Here is a 20,339-nt window from a genome sequence, read left to right as displayed (position 1 = left end):
GGAAAGTGTGAATTTAAATCCCAATATTAGAAATAAATGCTCCTCTTTTGTGTCGAAAAGCAGCACAGAAAAAACTAAATGGCAAAGAGCCTGGCTTGTTGATGATGTAGTCAGATTGCATGAAGATTGTCATGACCCCCCCCCCCCCCCCGTGACTCTGGAGTCCCTCTCACAGGGGTCACCTACCCCAGGGGTCCATCATAAACTGGGCATGCATCCAATGGCCTCAAAGTTAGCCATCACTCTATCACATGGAGTGGAGGGGCGGGTTCGCAGCTCTTCTGAACTTTTGGAATTCAACACGGTAGGCGAAATCCCTCTCCAACAACCGTGCAAAAAACATCTGGAACTGTAATGTTGAAAAATACTGCTTGTCCACTTGGCTCCCCCCCAAAAATAGGACCCTTCATTGTGCATGTTTGTTGGAAAATAGTTCGAAGGGCAAACGGGGTTACAGTGGTCTGCCATTGTTGTTTTGGTAACTAAGCATTTGTGCATGCCGAGCGAAAATCTGAATGCATGCAAATACTGTAGTCTTTTTAATGATTAGTACACTCTATATCTATATCTATCTATCTATATATACTGTATGCTTTTGGAGAAATTTTACTGCACTGAAAAAAATGGTGTGTTGTATGTACTCAATTTTATTTCGTCAATTAATTGCACACAGTAGAGTCATCTGGATTTCGCTGTCTTTTTTTAACTAGAGGAACTGTCTACTTTAAAAATGTATCGAGAGCCAGAGGATTTTATTTCATGCAACCACTTGATGAAATAAAATGGAATAAACCCATCCATCCATCCGGGTCGCGGGGGCAACAGCTTTAGCAGGGAAGCCCAGACTTCCCTCTCCCTAGCTACTTCTTCCAGCTCTCCCCGGGGGATCCCGAGACGTTCCCAGGCCAGCTGGGTGACATAGTCTCTCCAGCGTGTCCTGGGTCTTCCTCGGGGTCTCCTCCCGGTGGGACATGCCCGGAACACCTCACCAGGGAGGCGCTCAGGAGGCATCCGAATCAGATGCCCAAGCCACCTCATCTGGCTCCTGGAATAAACCCAACATAGGTTTTTTGGTTTTTTTTGGAGGGTTTTTTTTTCAGTGCAGGTTAAAAAAATACTGCCAAAATTACTTTTTTTATCTCTTTTCAGTTAAAAAAAACAGTGATGCGTAATCAGCCCCTTGGGCCACCACTGGCTATGCTCATTTAATTACCTTTTTTTCACAACACACTTATTTTTACGCAGTAAAATAGCACATATTCCATGTGTTGGAGAGGCATTAATTAGGGCTCCATTCCCTTTAGGATTTAGAAGTTACAGTCAGTGTAAGGAGGGCTCATACTTAGACTTTCCACTTTTGACTTTTTTTCTAATTTGATTGGAAGACACTATAATAGTTGTGTGGCCATTACTTAATTGCTAGAAATGCCAACTGAAACTACAGCTCAGACAATTTCGGAGCCAGCTGTACAGCTCCAGCCGGGAAGGTCGGCGCCTCGCACCTAGAGTATCTTTGCCAGATACTGCTCGAGAAAGGCATTTGTATAGTCTGTAGTGGCGGGGTTGGCTCCCGTAATCTTATATGTATAAAATTGTCGACTTTTTTTTTTTTGTTTTGGGCGGAGCTAGTACTGAGAGAGCAGGACTGCTCAGAGATGGCTGAGTGGAGGCTAACATCATTTTTGGTGAGGAATTTGCTTTTCAACATGGCTAAAAGTTTTTAAAAAATGAAGTTGACTTTGCATGATACCACTCCTTAAAGTGCATCAGTATCAACGAAAACAAGAAAAGGAAACACTTTTATTTTAAAATAAATTCCCCTTTAAGTTCTTTAGCACCATGCTTTCATTCACCCGTTAGTTTGACCGTCTTCAGCCTTTTATTTAAAGGTGAACACCTCTCCCCACACCTCGCAGGCCATCACCAAAAGCAAGTGTTGAATATGCATACGTTCACATGCGTCAACTGCTGCTCTCAGCACATCAGCCAGTAAGAAGCCCAACTCAGCAAATGGGGAGATGGAGAGCAAACTTAGTGAATGAGGAAGTGTAGTTGTTTGCACATCAGTGGTTGACAGCAAACCTAACAGCCTCTGTCATGTCACCCTTGAAAAGACGACAAAGTTGGCATGTTTGCATGCAAGTTCACAAGCTGTTTGTGTTTTGGTTGCATGTGCATGTGCGTGCGACTGCGTGCGGGCGTGTGTGTGTGTGTGTGTGTGTGTGTGTGCGCGTGTGTGCGCGCACGCATTGAGCTGTTTCTATGCGTGATAGTGAAAGTGCATGCATGTCTGTATGCAAGTGCTTTAGCGAGTATCTGCGCATATCATTTAGCCTGAAGGTCTGGACAGTTGCCAGGCAACGGTGACAGGAAGCTCAGCATTCAGCCACAGAGCAGACACTTGCACATGACTCTGGTTTTGACAAGAGGCAAAGGTCAGCAATGATACCTCTTCCGGTCAGAGTTACATTCGGGAGAAAGTTAGTCAATTACAGGGTTGATCGGAGGGGAATACCGTTTTCTGCTACTACACGCTGTACTTTAATTACTGTTTCACTCATTCAATCTCAGCCATTTTCACTGGAGCAACCCCCTCAATCCCAACTGATTTTGCAAGGCCCACAGAATATTTGGTTCTGATGCGGTATAAACAGCAGAAAAAAAATGGTTTCTATCTTTTGCCATTCTTCAGCAATCGGCATTACAAAATGGCTAAGTTTCATGAAAATGGCGATTCCTGGGAAAAAAATGAAGAAAAAGAGCTTTTTGTAAAATCATGCATTTCAAGCATGTGAGGCACCATTGCAACCTACTGCTCGCTTTTTTAGATTATTTACAATGCAAACAGCTTATTCTCATTCACAGATTGCATCGGACCCTCCTCCTCTCTATGACGCAAAAAAAAAAAGACTTAGACGTACAAGTACGTCCTTGGTAGGCGGGGCCTAATTTTAAAAAGACCTACAAGTACGTCTTGTGGAATGAAAAAGTTAACTTACATTTGTAATCCGATTAATGCTCCAGCTATGTAATCATGCTTCGGTTTCTTGTGAGCCCTGCGTTTGTGTTTGCGAGGCAATCTTTCGATATATTCAGTATAGCGATGTCGTGGGTAAATTTGAGGTTCGGATCGAAGCCCAAGCCTTCATGTGTGGACTTTTCATGTTCGCTTTATGCTTGTATGGCTTTTTCTCCAGGTACTCCACTTTCCTCCCACATTCCAGAAACATGCTAGGTTCGCTGAAGACTCTAAATTGTCCATAGATATGAGTGAAAATGTTTTTGGTTTTTTTCCGTATGTGCCCTGCAATTCACTGGCAGCCATTTCAGTGTCGGCTCCATCTTACTCAAGGTCAGTTGGGCTACGCTTACCCGCGATCCGAATGAGGGCATGCACTACAGAAAATGGATGGACGGATGAACAATGAAATACTCAAAGCCCCATTGTTGTTGCTGCTTGTACAATACATGAAATGTGTCACCGTGTCTGCCTTTTTATAGTTTTGCTCAACAATTGTGCCTTTTGTGTAATAACCTTGAATTAAGCACTTCTCCGTATTTTCAACACGTACTGCAAACTACAGCTTAAAAAAAAATTGCTCTGTGACAATGTCAATCAAATTTGAAAACGTGTCTTTCTAAATTTAACGGGTGACAGCTCTTTGGAATCTTCAGAAGGTAGCCTGAGCAAGGTCGACTTCTAACCGCTGACATGGTGGTGGCACAGATTTGAAGTCCACTTTTGCCCAGGTTGGGGCTGAGTCTAACGGGTGACAGCTTGCGCTGTGCGAAACGAAGTGAACAATAATCCAGCCGTGGCGCAATGTGATTAAGATGTTGACATCTAGGAACAGTGCCTATTAAGATAACGACATCGAAATAAGACAGGGGCGAGCAGTTGAGCATCAAGCAAATGCAGCCCACAAAAAGCCGCATAACAATATGCCCACGCTACCGCGGCAACGGTAACTAACAGTGTCACCTGTACATCAACAGTCATGGCCAAAAACATTGGCACCCCAGAGAATGCACCATTTCTCCCATTTAAAAACAAAAACAAAAACTGGTACTGTGTGTGTCTGTGTACCATACATAGCATGGAGAAAAGGAAGAGGAGCAAAACTTAAATTGTGTAAAAGCAGAAACAATCTCGGGGCTACAAGTATGTTCCCGCGTCTCCTATGCACAAAATCAACCAGAATTCACACGACATGTCGCTTTCGCCAACTTCCCCGGATAGGTGGACAGAAAAGGACAAACATGAGAAAAGATTGCAACCCAAGGGCGGATGAAGAACCATCATCCACTTTCAAACAAAATCAAGCTCACCTGAAGACACGGGGTACAAAAATGAGTCAATTACCTCCTGTTGCTATCAACAACTTTCTTAAAGCTCTGTGCTGGAATTGCAGCCCACTCCTGTTTTGTCACCTGCTACAAAGTCGCTCACGTTTGAAGGGTGCCGCTTCCCAAAAGCAGTTTTGCAAGATCTTCTGGAATCATTTCTGGCCACTTCTGAATCCCAGTGGTTACTTCTCCCTTTAGTCAGAAATAAGCAAAGCATCTTTTTTTTTTTTTTTAATTATCTGTCATTATTTTGTTAGAAATGTTGTTTAGCAAAAAAGGTACTAGTGGTACTTACTTGGTTAACATACTGTATGTACAGAAAATATAAAATGAATCATTCTAAATAATGCAGAATTTAGCCACTAATGTAAACAACTTCAAGATATTCCAGATCATCGTTCACACAAAGATTATGCCACTTTGACGTTGATAAGTGAAGCAACGTCAATGCTTGTTTGTGTAACTCTGGAAAATGCCTTCAATGACCCTCATCACTGAAATGTGAACTGAACGAAGTGAAGTCAACAGTGTTACGTTTTCCTGCGTGAAAGGTGTCAGCGCTTCTGACTAATCTGCTCAACTAACCTTTCTTAGCATGCTTTGGTGTTCTCCGTAACTGATGTAAATTCAGTTCGGATGTCGCCGTGCCTACTGAAAAACCCGGCACGTTATCCCGGTCACCAATTGATTGTCTGTTAGTTTCAGACAAGCCTGAGAGTGTGACATCATTGTCAGGACCAAATACAGTACACTAAAATAACAGACACGTGACCATGCGGCCAGCCAAGGCTCCTCCACCCTCTGTGGTTTAGGTACTGCAACAGTAAACTCGGCACCACGAACCAGATTCCAGATACAATATTAATTTTCTAGACAGGAAACAAAGACTAATAAATGCTTAAAAATACAACTCACCAAAAACATTACCCTGAATGGCGTTGTAATGATTAGTTAGAAGCCCTGCGCTTGTTTTCTTCAAACAAACCTTTTCCACCTCTGGGTAATGGGAGACAATTACACCCAAAGTGTGTTTCTTAGGTCCAGTCTACTCTGTAATTCTTTTTGGGGGGGTTGCCATTAATGCTGAAAATCCCACTTCATAAAAATTGCATGGTGCAATTTGAACCAGGGTATTAAGTGATTTTTTTTCCCATTGCCTCATTTGCAAGCCTGTTGTTATATATTATGCAGAACAGGTTTTGGTGCAGGAGAATTATCCGGTTCCGATAAACTTGCATTTTAAGTATAGATTTTAAAAAATAAATAAATTAAAATACTACCACTGATTATTCTGCTGTCTGATCATTTGGCCGTTTGCCCTTTTCAAAAAAGCTTTCCAAGTGTTTTGGTGTTTGGGCTCTGTTTTTTTTTTTTTACTACCGTATCACATGACCGAGACCGAGCTGTTTGGCGTCGAATGATTGGATTTTCAAAATAAAGCTTCTCTCAGAGTCTGATAAGCTAAACAATATATATATTTTTTGTTCACTCTCTCCTGTACAGCTTTGTACTTCATGCCCCACAAACCCGTACTGGTCATAGCCATTTGGCTGGGGACCCCTCCAAACATGTTTTTCCCCCCTGATGGTAATTTGGTTGTGGTTTACATGGGACACATCTCTTGTGCCGTTTGTACCTTTTTGTGAGAGACACATAAATACTCTACAAACATATCATCTGATTGCCGCCAATCTGTAAACTGGGCTGAATATCAGTTCCCTATTGTTGGTCTCCTGCGCAACATCGAGATGAGGAAACGATTCAGGTTGGAGTGATTTTATTTGTATAAAATCCCAGCAGACCTAAACTTGAGTTGTAGCGTCAGTTTCCAACCTAGTCAAAAGCCCATAATTATTTCATACTATGCCTCTGAATTTCTGCCTCACTGTTTGTACACAATCTTTTTAACTGTGTCATTCTCCCCCCACTTATTTTACTGTGTTTGTTTTCATTTACTTTGCAGGCTTTTTGAGCACGGGGGACCAGTCTGCCAAGGGGAACTACGGTTTGTTGGATCAGATCCAGGCGCTGCGCTGGCTCCATGAAAATATCGGCCACTTTGGAGGCGACCCGGAGAGAATCACCATCTTTGGCTCGGGAGCCGGCGCTACCTGTGTGAACCTTCTTATCCTCTCTCATCACTCTGAAGGTAAAGAATCCGGCTTGGGACGCAGACTGCATTGGCGCTTACGCTCAAACAAAAACACACGTCGTAGCTGACTCAACTGGCATTTGTTTACATGTGCAAACCTGACAAAGCACAAACAAGTAAATTTAAAACAAGGTTCTGAGTCAAGAAAGTGAGAGACAGTTTTGGAAACCTCTACACTATGGGTCCCCAAGCCCCGAGCCACGGACCGGTACCGGTCCGCAGGTCATTTGGTGCTGGGGGCACAGAAAAAATACATTTGCATTCCCTCCGTTTTATTCATTTCGGAATCTAAAAGATATTTTATCTTGAACATTTTCCGGATTCTCTGTTATATCAGTCTACAGTGTTTCACTCTTGACACAGGTGAAGGCGCGCTCGGTCACGTGATAGGTTACCGCTAAAATGAAACCCAGGCGCTAGCAAAATGAATTAAAAAAAAAAAAACAAGTCTTTGGAAAGTTTTTTCGGCAAGGGGAAAAGGCCCAGCCAGGAGACAGTAGAGGAGCCTACGGCTTTCAAGAAAGAAAAGGCTACATTTAATTGACAGAATCAGGAGTCCTACTTCAAATTTGCGGCGAGTCTTATTTTGAAGGCATGTTTAAATGTTACCAAAGCGACCAGAGAATGTTGCGGCCAGATAGGACGTTCCTCATGATATGATTAGTGTTTATTATTATGTTTCAAAAATACCTCCGTTTTCATGCCGGTCGTATCATATAATTTTGTTGTATTTATCCGGCCTTAAAAGGCCGGTCCCTGAAAATATTGTCTGACATTAAACCGGTCCGTGGGGCAAAAAAGGTTGGGCACCGCTGCTCTACACAGCTTATTACATTGAGGGATCCAGTAGCTTGCTAATCGGCGGTAAACCTCATTATACAACTTTTTTTGTTTTTGTTTTTATTTTAGCACTGTGGAAGATGCAGTTAAAAGTAGATTGTTGACCAGTTCACACGTTTTACATGCAATGTTAGTCGTTAAATGATCTGATTTATGTCATCCAAAATGAAGGGGACGCATTAATCAGACATGGCAGCCACAGTTATCTGCAGTAAAAGGATCCAAACATCAGTTTCAGGCATTGCTACACTTGACATATGGATACTATCAGTAGGTGCGTGAACACAAGACTCACTTTAGGGCACACGCTCGGTAATCAATCCAAACAACTGCTATTCTATGTGGCTGTAAGAACACAGAGCTACACTCACTGTGCTTGTCCCAAAAAAAAAAAAAAAAAAAAAGTACTGTCTGCAGAAGACATGTCAAAACATTGTAGGTTACGGACCTCACTATACTTTGACATATACTTTGACGTCTAAATGTTTTATTTTATTTTTTTGTAAACTGTTGTGGTGTGCACATTTTCACTGCCCTACATTTGGTTTGAAGACGGAATGAGAACAATTGACTGTACAGACTAATCCCCTCAATATTTGTTTCTGAATGGCAGAAATCGAAATCACACACCAGATGTTTGAGCCCTAAATCCACGGATGTGATGATTAATCTGAGAACGTGAATGGAACCAGCCACCCTTTGCTTACTATACCCAGAAATCAGATTACGTTATTAACAGACTGCTAGCCTTTGCGGTGGCAAGGTGACCTTGAAGATGTGTTTATTTATTTATTTGTTTCGTTTGTCTGGATGAATGGGTGAACACATCACTAATAATCCTGACTCGGAAAACAGAGACAGATGGCGACGACGCTGTTTGGTTTTCAATTGAAGACAATTTACATTTGCGTCAAATGTAAATTGTCCCTCTTAAAGTCCCTCTTCCATTTGCCATGTGCGGAGTAGAATCTATAGACACACACACACACATCCCAGATACTTTATTAGACAGCTCCGCAGTCGAATGAGATCCCCACAATGTTGCCTTTTACAAAGATATTGAAGTTCAGTTTGTTTCATACTGTGATGAAAGTGATTGGAATGGTGTAATCCTGCACTGCGTCACACTGAATTGTACTCCGAACATTTTGGTTACCAAATTTAGTAACGGTGGCCCGGTGGTCAATTAGCGCATCGATCTGACAGTGCAGAGGTACCGGGTTCAATTCCTGTTCCGGCATCCCTGTGTGGAGTTTGCATGTTCTCCCCGGGCCTGCGTGGGTTTTCTCCAGGTGCTCCGGTTTCCTCCCACATTGCAAAAATATGCATGGCAGGCTGATTGAACACTCTAAATTGTCTCTAGGTGTGAGTGCGGATGGTTGTTCGTCTCTGTGTGCCCGGCGATTGGCTGGCAACCGGTTCAGGGTGTCCCCCGCCTACTGCCCGAAGACAGCTGGGATAGGCTCCAGCACCCCCCGCGACCCTTGTGAGGATAAAGCGAATCAGAAAATGGATGGATGGATGGAATTTAGTTTCACGAGAAGGACACATATCCATCGTCACAATTTTCATGACGTGACCATCAGAAATCCTGCTACTGTCAAGATGAAGTCATCGTTGAGAAGAGTACCTTCTCAAATGCCGAAGCTGGTCTGGAAGCTCTAACCTGGGGCCGCATTCTTCATCACACGTCGCAAGTTCATCATTATCGTGGCTGTTACAATTCTTTTGCATTGGGTCTCATTCAAGTGTGCAAGTGTACCTAATGCAAGGGTAAATGTAAAAGCAGTTCTAACAGAAGCCTCGTTCGCACACTTTGAAACTGGGCTGTAATCCTGAGTGAATGCAGACAAAGTTGGAGCCGTTTTTAAAGGCACTGTGTGTGCAGAACAGAGATGAACCGAGCTGAGTGGCCGCTTAATTGATTTCACAGGGAAAGGAGCGGGGGTGGGGCACATGCAGAATTTGCGTGAGTGTATGTGCGTGGGGTTAATTATTAATGACAGAATCTGCAGATAAAAAAAAAGAAGAAGAAAGAGAGACAGCAAAGCCACTTTACATAACTGCAGCAGTGCAACAGTGCGAGTATTTTTCTGGCTCTTTTTCATCTCTTCTGCAGCCTTAACGATGCCTTTCTGCAACCTCTGTGCAGGCTGGTCACCATTAACCTTGCCGCTGTCTCTTCTTGTGTATCACACAAGCACTTTGTTTTCCAACCTTAATGTGCACACGTATTCTTTGTTCCTTGCAATGGGAGTTGGAGGGGGGCGGGGGGGCTGTCTGCGTCTGTGTTCCAATACGGTGCTCTATAAATGCTCTTCCTCCTTACTATGCATTATTCAGACTGACTTTAAGGCAGTGAATGCATCTTCTACTGCTAGCAAACGTGTGTCACTGTAAAAAAAAAAGAGAGAGAGAGAGTGAGAAAAAAAATGTCCCTCATTATGTTTCTTTTCAACATCCTTCAAGTTCTCCTGCCTTGTGTGCAGGTTTGTTTCAGAGGGCCATTGCCCAGAGTGGCTCCGCCATTTCCAGCTGGTCAGTCAACTACCGACCGGTCATGTACACCAAAATTCTCGCAAAGAAGGTTGGTTGCACTCTGGGGGACATGGCAGAGTTGGTGGACTGCCTAAGGCGGAAGAGTTTCCGGGAGCTGGTGGACCAAGACATACAGCCTGCGCGCTACCACATTGCCTTCGGACCTGTTGTCGATGGTGATGTGGTGCCTGATGACCCGGAGATTCTCATGCAGCAGGTCAGTGTGATGCTCTTTCTGATCGGGTCTTGGTTTACACTGTACTCAATATAGGAAGAGGGGACTTTGGTTACAGCTGCAATGGGAGAACTGACTATGTTTCATTCAAATGTTTTTTGTAGGGGCTGTGAGCACGTGCAGGGCTTCCACAGGTCCTTAAAGTTCCTAAAAATCCATTTTAAAAAGTTGTAAAATTATGTTCTTAATTGCCCTTAATTTTCAGGGAAAGCTTCTAAAATCAATAAAAATCCGATCAGTTCCGATGATGATCACGTGATCACTTCGTGCCATTTCAGGCCAATTTGACGTACAGCGTCTCAAAAAAAAAAAGGTTTAGCTAATTGCCCCTAAAAATAAAGACGTGCCCTTCCTTTGGCACCAATGGTTTGAACACCAGCTCAATGATATGTGGCTTTCTGTTCATTAAATCCACTGTGAATCCCCTGCTAAAGAGAGAAAAAGTCCTTAAAAATGGCTAAATTAGCCCTCAAAAGTCCTTAAAAGGTCCATAAATAAAAAGCAAGTGGAAGAGTGGGAACCTGATGTGGCCAAACCCTTTTTTTCTATTTCGTGTATGTTGTTCTTTCAATGGTATTCAGTGTGCGACTTGTGTGTTGTGGCTTTTTCACCCGTAGGGTGAGTTCCTGAACTACGACATATTGCTGGGTGTCAATCAAGGAGAAGGTCTGAAGTTTGTGGATGACAGCGAAGGAGAAGATGGCATATCCGCACCCTCGTTTGACTACACCATCTCCAACTTTGTCGACAATCTTTATGGATACCCTGATGGTTAGCTGCCATACCGTAACATATGTTCACAGTTTTGGGGCCGCACAAAAAGAAAAGAAAAAAAGTCCCTGTTTTATTTTTATTTTTTTAAAGAAGTAAATGTCACAATTCCCTCACTAACCTAAACATAACAGTCTAACACAGGCGACCACTGCCTCGCTCTCGAGACTTGGCATTTATTAAAATATTAAACATTTGTTCTGCTGAGCTGTTCGAACAAACCAAACCAAAGAGGTGGTTTCAGTTTCTAGACACAAATGTTTGCACATCATAAATTTCCCATACAATCCATTACTTCACTCAATGAAGGTGCAGTATCAGCTGACTTCATTCAGTTCCCGATCTTTGAGTGGGAATGGCTGTCTGTATTTCCATGCGACCTTTGATTGAATGGCGACAAGGCTCCAGCTGAACTGCTTTCGCAGTGTCGCAAATGGATGGATAGATTAAGGATGAGATGAATGGACTTGTACTTGTATTCCAATTCATATTCCTTCCTTTCCAAATATTCCCAATGTCATTGAACTAAATGTTTTTCTGTTTTGAAAGTCGGCCAAACCAAAGTTAGTCAAGTGTTGCAGACCAGATTGCGATTCAACTTTGAGGTACAACTGTGTTAGTTTCATTGCCGGCCTATTTTCCGGGAACATGAGCGTCAATGCCCAATGACTATACTATGCTAAAACTGCAATATATCTAGTATAATTACAGCTCAGGTGGTTAGCTAATTAGATCATATTGTCATAAAATATACTGATGAAAAAATATCGTTTCGACTAATTATAGTATTATGCAGTGCATATTTTTTCTTTTAAAATGTCATCTGTTACGCTCCTGCCTTGAACCTAACATGACTATACTTTTCATGAAATCATATACTGTATGCCATCCAACCATTTTCACTTCAGTTTCATGTTTCTTATAAATTACACTGTGTGCGGATTTTGTCCAACTGCACCTGATGCAATCGCCGCCATTTATGTCAGACACCTTTATTATTATTCCCCACTTTGTCCGTGTTAATTAACACGAATTTGTTTTCCCCCCTAGGTAAAGATATCCTGAGGGAGACCATCAAGTTTATGTATACAGACTGGGCCGACCGGGACAACAGTGACATGCGTCGGAAAACCCTCTTGGCTCTCTTCACAGACCACCAGTGGGTGGCTCCAGCGGTGGCCACCGCCAAACTGCACGCCGAGTTCCAATCACCCGTCTTCTTCTACACGTTCCACCACCACTGTCAGACGGAGGCACGACCTGACTGGGCTGACGCAGCCCACGGAGATGAGATCCCCTACGTGTTTGGCATTCCCATGGTTGGAGCCACGGATTTATTCCCATGTAACTTCTCGAAGAATGACGTGATGCTCAGTGCTGTGGTCATGACCTACTGGACCAACTTCGCCAAAACGGGGTAAGTCTGGAGCAAAATGAATAGGACACTTCCAATCTCAAATGCATGCGTCTTCTGTGAAGTAATGTACAATGGAAAGAAACTCAGGTCCAATTTGATCGGTTCCAATATGGTGGACTTTTAATTCCATCCATCCATTTTCCGATCCGCTTATCCTCACAAGGGTTGCCGAGGATGCTGGAGCCTATCCCAGCCATCGTCGGGCAGTAGGCGGGGGACACCCTGAACCGGTTGCCAGCCAATCGCAGGGCACACAGAGACGAACAACCATCCACGCTCACACTCACACCTAGGGAAAATTTGGAGTGTTCAACCAACCTGACATACATATTTTTGGAATGTGGGAGTAAACCGGAGGACCCGGAGAAAACCCACGCAGGCCTGGGGAGAACATGGAAACTCCACACAGGGAGGCCAGAGCTGGAATTGAACCCGGCACCTCTGCACTGCGAAGTCGCTAACCACTGGACCACCGGACCACCCGACCTTTAATTCATTTGCATTAAAGAATCGCGTTGCGTGATCACATATCCCTAACTCTGCATCAAGCTACCATTTAAACCCTTTCATGCACCCTGTAACCTGATTAGATGATAAGATGCCCACTGTAGTAAGCAATGTCCCTGAAAGGGTTAACCCTTACTGGCCCGTAGATTTTGAGCATTACCGTAATGTGAAAATGGGAATTGTCAATGTTAAATCTTCAGGTGTGAAGACGATAATATTCTCTTTAAAACACATGCTCAAAGATAATGAATTTTAAAAGTCATTTTGCAGATTTGTCAAGCTATGGGATGTTCAATTTTTGAGGTACCACCATAAGTGTATTCGAAATAGGGAAGACACGCCAAGGGTGGTCGAGGGAAGTATTTTAATTCCAAGCTCTGAAATTGATGTTCTCATTTGAAAAATCTTCACTTTCAACTCTCTTTATCAGTGTTTAACATAACGCCCAGTACAAACTCGCAAAACCTGATGAGAATTATTGTTGCATTATTTTCAACAGTAGACTGGACACGGTGCTTGTAAATTCTTTTTTAAATTATTTTTTTGTGAAGTTCCTGCCTTATTTGATCACATGCACAATAAATAAACTAGTGAGAGGCGAGTTTCTTTACATACTTTTTTTCCGCATAATAGACTACACCACATGTGTCAAACTCAAGGCCCGGGGGCCAAATCCGGGCCGCCACATCATTCTATGTGGCCTGCCAACGCAAATTGTTTGCATCGACTTCATGTTTCTTACTAAATACCAAAAATGTAAATTGGCTTCACTTTTAAAAACATTGATATATTGCGAGCATTTCTTTGTTTCCAAGCCCTCTTTTAGCCATTTCAGGGACAGCGGTTACTACGGTGGACATCTTATCATGTTATCAGGTTACAGGGTGCATGAAAGGGTTAAAATAAATGTAGCATTGGAACAAACAGATTACTGGTTCTCCGATTCCAAAACTAGTCGTTCACAGATTTGTTGCGTGTATGAGACCACCATGCATTTATTTGAATTCACACTGTGAACTTCAGTCGTAATGGCCCTCCGTCGGAAACCCTTTCTACGATGTGGCCCGCGACAAAAATGAATTTGACACCCCTGGACTACACCATAATATATATATTCCTGCACTATCATATAATATCCCACATAAGATCTGTATTTAAAGAGTCTGCCTATGGATACTCAGAGAAGAAAAATGCAGTCTTACAGTATAGCTCCATGAATGTATTATTTAGTCTGTTGCAGTGATTGTATATTAGAAGCTCATCAGTTTCACAGCTGGCATCCCACAATGACAATCATGCGGTGTGATAAATCACATTGTCGGCGTACCTAATGATATAGTTTGCGAGCGCGGTGGCAATGCCATTCGATCACTATCTATGTGTATATTTGCTCTGGTGGCCAGAAAGAGCACACGATTGCAGTAATTTATACACTAGATCTATAGCGTATGTCACATTGCGTTGCTTATCTGGCTTATATTGCTGTGCGGCTACCGTGGAAATAAATGTTACAATTCTTGGATGACACGGTAGAGACAAATTAAATCATTAAAAAAAAAAAACAGGGGAGCAAAGTATTATTGAGCCTTTGAAGCCTCCTGCATGTACATATCTGAATATAATGGAGTTTGTCATGGTGACTATGACATGCTTGTTGAGACTCGTCACAAAATAGATCGGTTGGATTTAATGTGATTAGTGTTGTAACATCTCTGCAGAGTGTAAAATTGTTTGTTTCTTTTTCTTTTTTTCCATAGTAGTGCTCGTCAATATTCCAGTTACAAAGACACTATCGATCTCCTTCATTCTGTTTTCCAGTGATCCGAACCTACCAGTTCCTCAGGACACCACGTTCATCCACACCAAACCGAACCGTTTTGAGGAAGTCATCTGGACCAAGTTCAGCTCCAAAGACAAGCAGTACCTGCATATCGGCCTCAAGCCCCGCGTCAGAGACAACTACCGGGCCAACAAGGTAGCCTTCTGGCTGGAGTTGGTACCACACCTCCACAGCCTGCACAAGCAAATAATCAGCTCCATCACGACCCGACTGCCGCCCGGAGGGAACCCCCGCGGTAAGGTCAACCACAACACCGGTACCCACTCCACAAGGCACCCCGTAATCTCCACCTATCCTCCCGAGCCCGACGGCTCAGAGAGACCCCGCAACACTCCCTTCCCTCCCGAGACGAGGGACTATTCCACGGAGCTAAGCGTGACGGTGGCCGTGGGCGCTTCTCTCCTTTTCCTCAACGTCTTGGCCTTTGCCGCGCTTTACTACAAACGAGACAAGCGCCACGAACTCATGCAGAGGCGTCACCGCCGCCTGTCCCCGCAGCGCGGCGCGGCCATGGGCATGGGCGTCGGCCTGGGCGTCGTCGGGTCCCCGCCGCACAACGACCTGACCCTGAGTCAGGAAGAGGAGCTGATGTCACTGCAGATGAAGCAGCAAAGAGTGGAGCTGGAGCACGGCACCCCCCTCCCTTCCCGCGGCATCCACGGCGACCTGGAACCTTTGCGGCCCCCGGTGTGCCCGCCTGACTACACGCTGGCGCTGCGGCGGGCGCCGGAGGATGTGCCGCTCATGACGGCCAACACCATCACCATCATTCCCAGCACCATCAGCAGTATGCAGCCGCTCCACCCTTTCAACACGTACCCCCCCGTGCCAGCCCCCTCCACTACACCCGTCCCCAGCCACAGCAACAATGCCTTGCCACACCAACACTCCACTACTCGCGTATAGGACCCGGCACAACCCCCGCAGCCCGGCTGCGGGCGCGCACCATACATCGTCACCCTCATTACCCTCTTACTCTTCTCTACTAGGTATTTTTCATGAAGCCCTTCAATAAAGCTGCAGTTTGTAAGATTTTAAGCAGTGACAAATACCTCTATAAGCGTAATCGCCGGTCAAGGGTCGGTCGGGTTGACTGTGATTTCTGAGAGACAAGCGATTACAAATAACATTGTGCATCCAAATCTTATTCTTCCGCTTGCTTTTTTTTTTTTTTTTTGCGCATTCGCGATAACCCCGCCAGCACACAAGGACTCGAGCTTCATCAAAGTAACAAAGTTGTGCGGCTGATTATTTTCTCGGCCTAAATTCTGGTCACAAATGTTCCAAGTTGTAATTTTTGTTTTTGTTTTTTGGTTAGGAAGTCAAAGGTGAACTAAGGACAAGAAAAGTCACGATGTGGCCACAATGCCTTGGCATTGCGTTCAAGCACTTAGTAGGAATCCAATCCGATTGCTCTGATGTCAAACCTGCGCCGCTCGCCGCCTATTGGGGACATATTTTCCTGAGGATCATTAGTATGGGCAGTGATATATCACCCAGTGTTACAGGCCTCAATTCATTTCTTTCATTGGCATGTCAGCTCAGCAATTACTTGGAATTTACGAGGACAGTACATCACAGTTTGCGGGTTGTATTTTTTTTCTGCTAATTTCAAACATAGCTAATTCCATAGCCATTTCCCATCACATTCTAATTCAATCAAAGACCACTAGAAGCTTCGCTTGATTTTCCTTCCATTCAAAAACTAAAGACACCGAAAGGTGAGATGAATGGATTCGCCACAAGGTTAAAGCACTTACCAAACATCTAATCAGATGATGTCACCCCTACACCGCTCGCAGTGCCGAGAGGGGCATAATTGAATGGCATTTGGCGATTGCTATGATTTGGAGTGACGTATTTGACCAGCATTAGAGTTCTCGATTCATGACATTTATGGGGGGAATTCAGTTCAGCCTTTACCTTGTACGTTCTAGCTTCCGTTTCTCATTCGGTTATGCTGAAAAAAAAAAAAATTACACACATATATATATATATATATATATATATATATATATATACTGTATACTGTACGGTATATATATATATATATGTATATAATATTTCCTCAATATAATATATCATTTTTTTCTGCAATAAGTTCAAATGTGGGATTCTGGAAAAGAAAAAAATAATAATAATGTTTTGACAAGGTTGTCGTAGTGTTGCTGTGAGATCATAGCACTTACCAAGCATCCAATTAGATTCCTCTGAGGTCTTTGTCGAGCCCACTGAGCTTTTAGAAACATACAAATATATAAAGTTTTATGAGATGTGGTGCTTGTAGTCTTATATGAAGGGATGACTTAACTACAAGTATTTAAATGGTTTCCTTCTTTGGCTAGGTGACACCGTGCAATTTCTGGTGTTTTAAAAGCTCGGTTTCATTCCAAGGCTTATCTGGAAAATTGTGACTCTTTCTCAGAGAAGCGCTGAGCTAAATATATTCTGTGACACATTGTGCATAATGTTTGATTGGTTTAACACATGACTTCATGGGTTTGTGAAAGGTCAAAAGAATTCATTCATTTAGGAAGAATAAAAGACATTAACTTTGCCGGAGACGATATCTGCCCAAATACTCTGTCTGTCGCAAGTCAGTGGTTTCTTGAAATTTACAAATTGCAGCTTTAAGGCCCAATCTGGAAGTGAGATTGCTCATGTGTGTTGAACAAGATGTTCCAACAGCTGGTACTGCGTTCTGTGTTTTAGTGTGAGACCTTTGACGAGGGAGGGCTGAGGCAAGAAAGATTAGGGGGGAGGGGGGGGGGGCATTGGGTTGGAATTGACATTTTCTGTCTCCATATTGATTTGTCATTTTGACATTTCCAGATTGGGGCTTCAATTTTTGGGTTGTACAGGAAGTAAGCGATATTCAGTCTGTGGCTTGCGACCTGAAATTCAGGCTGCTCATAAAATTCATTTTATCTCATCCGCGCTCATGTACATTTGTTTGTCTTCTCTCTAATTATGTGTGTCTCTACGCCGCCCACCCCCCCACACACACACATCTCCAACCCATTTCACTCTTTCCATTTCTTTGCTGCCTCATCGCATCTTCTCCCCCTTTCATTTCATTAACCCATGAATGACCCATAATGGCGCTTTCCTTTTTCATGCCATCCCATCAAGACTCGTTTTCCCTTTTGGAGTCTTTTATACAAACCCCCAAATGTAAATGATGTATTATGATTAAAATTCTAAGGATATGAATGGTGGGGCGGGGGGAGGGGGTGATATTCTGATATCTCATTTTTACCAGCATTCTTGGTGCCAAGTACTGTGATAAAGTTCCTCTCTTGCTGGCATCCAGTGGACTGCCCGGAGAGGTCCACGCTGACTATCTTAAACTGAAGGAATTACCATCATAAAAGTGCCAACCTTTTCATTTTTGTTTTTGTGGTCTCTTCTTTTCTAGAACATGGATTCAAGATATCCTAATTTAAGAAAAGAACATGGAGTTTCCTTAACCTGCTTTAAACGATGATGTTTCTTGTTAAGAGTGTGGACAGGAACATTTGGATTTTTTTTTTAATTTTTTTTTAATGAGTTCGACTCCATGACTTCTTCATAGATTTATTTCAAGTAATTTTCTTATTTCAAAGTCAGCTGCACTTTGTGGTACTTGGACAAATCACGGAAGTATTAAGACGTGAATATTGTGTAAAACTAAACCAGAGTTAATAATTCCTCTTTATTTTTTATTTTGTTTTTTTTTTCAAATCCTAACAAGAGGCTGTGCCCCGTGACCACAAAGACTGATCCCCCCTCAAGCCTCTTTTTTGTTTATTTTGCGCTTTCTCTTTATCTCTTGCCAATGGTGATGTTTGCACAGTCCCTGTCTCTGAATGACAAGAAAACACTTAATGTTACAGGAAGTAAAAGACAACTTTAAAAAAAAAAAAAAAAAAAAAAAGAAGCTTGACATGGCTGTCGTCTACATTAGGTTTGTGTATGTGACCAACATTAGCCACATGCTTTGCGTGTTTGAAGACTGCCTAACACCTATCTCCCCACCTCTTTTGTTGCTTTTCAACCAAGCGGGAGAATGAGATCTATTTATGATGGGTGAGAACCTTGCAAAGTGCATTTCCACATCACTTGCACAACTGAATATCGACATTTCTGAAGAAAACCCAGCGACATTGAGACTGGACTGAATAGCGATTCAGTGATGTGATGGTGAATAAACGAAACTCACAGCAATCAATGCACAGAGCAATTTTAAAACCTGATTTCAAAAAAAAAAAAATTCAATGTTAGGCATTATTCATAGTACAAAATCAAGGGATTTGGGATTCTCTCAGTGTAAAAGTCGTGCGTCCTGTGCGCTGAGGATGACAACACACGGAAGCCCAGGACTGCCATTCCTTGCAGGACTTGAGAGGACCAAAAAAAAAAAAAAAAAAAGGATACAAAAACCAACACACGGACAAAATTGTACATTTTTTAAATGTAAGAGGACAAACTGGGATTTGTAAATATTATTTGTCGTTTGGTTTTGATTGACTGGCCGAACTTTCTGTTTGTGACAGCAGGTGCAAAAGTTTAGATGATTTACTTGATTTTAGCTCTTGTGTATGTTTAATTTGTCTTTTTCTTCTAGAGCTCCTGAGCAAAATTCCCAAAGGTTACGGGCACATGAGTAGACCTACCTAGGAAAAAAAAATAAAAAAATCAGGTCAGTATAAGCATAATTAGGAGCTCAGGTAAGCTTTCGTATTGTGGTAATAAAACTGCATATGACGGTCCAAGGAATTACACGGAATTATCCCATCAGTTGTGAAGGTAGCTTTTGAATAAAATAAGTCCTTTCATTGGTTGCAAAACCAAAGAACAGATGCAAAGAGCAGATGAAGGAAACAAGTCCAAAAAGAAGAGATAAGGCAGATATTTGAAATGTGCTCCAAACAAACCATAAAATGTGATGCTGTTGGGTTAAATTGTTAATGTGTCACATTGTCTTGAATTGTCATACAATATAACCGGTCATCGGGAGGTTGTAAAATCTTTTATGCCCTCTTGGTTTTATTTTCAGGATCTTTTCATGGTGATTGGTTTGCTTATCTTTTGCAATTTTGTCTGCACAATGTTCAGAGGTTGGTTCAAACGTTGCTCATCAGTTTGTTCGGAGTTTGTGTTGCCCGCTCATCTAAAATTGCAAAAGGGAGGGATGTACGCGGTCTGGAAAAGCCAACGGGAAACGGAAGCACACTCACCAAGTTTACATGTTTACACAGTTTCGATGCTGGCATTTGGTCATGAGGAGGGGTGGAAAAAAAAGCATTGAACATATGGCAATTTATTCTTAGTAGCCTACGACATTTGTTGCTAGAGTGGTAAAAAGAAGGCTTGCACCTGTTTGTCTCGTTCATTTAGTCTGATTCAGTAACATGCTTGAAGCTCCAGATACTGTGAGAGAGCATCATGACCACACGGGGGTTGAAATAATTCAAGTTAATATTTCTATTTCAAATAGAGGCTATTACACACTGTATGTTGTGTATCTGAACTGGAAAACATTAAAAAAAAACTAAACCAAAAAAAAAACCATTGTTAAACAAATTCTTTGCCATCATCTTCTTTGTGACATTGCTCAAAAAAAACCCAATTGTAGTTCGGAGATATCACTATTTTTGCAAATCTGTTCGACAGCATATTTGTAAAACACACATTGTTAAAGAACTGGATG

General features: G+C 42.6%; 1 protein-coding gene across 1 annotated transcript in view; it reads left to right on the top strand.

Moving 5' to 3' along the window:
• nlgn2b (neuroligin 2b) overlaps window positions 1–16,615 on the top strand; it is a 59,774-nt gene extending 43,159 nt beyond the window's left edge. Inside the window, exons 5-9 of the mRNA XM_086131041.1 lie at window positions 6,311–6,496; window positions 9,829–10,094; window positions 10,730–10,883; window positions 11,934–12,300; window positions 14,626–16,615. Of these exons, the coding sequence (XP_085987167.1) occupies window positions 6,311–6,496; window positions 9,829–10,094; window positions 10,730–10,883; window positions 11,934–12,300; window positions 14,626–15,553 (1,901 nt within the window). The 3' untranslated portion in view covers window positions 15,554–16,615. The remainder of the gene's footprint in view (window positions 1–6,310; window positions 6,497–9,828; window positions 10,095–10,729; window positions 10,884–11,933; window positions 12,301–14,625) is intronic.
• The last annotated feature ends 3,724 nt before the right edge of the window (window positions 16,616–20,339 follow it).

Source organism: Hippocampus guttulatus, chromosome 15, assembly GCF_054856545.1.
Source record: "Hippocampus guttulatus isolate MCC_2025c chromosome 15, RoL_Hgut_1.0, whole genome shotgun sequence".
Lineage (NCBI taxonomy): Eukaryota > Metazoa > Chordata > Actinopteri > Syngnathiformes > Syngnathidae > Hippocampus > Hippocampus guttulatus.
Note: the sequence above shows the minus strand (reverse complement) of the source record. Positions and strands in the feature narration are given on the sequence as shown.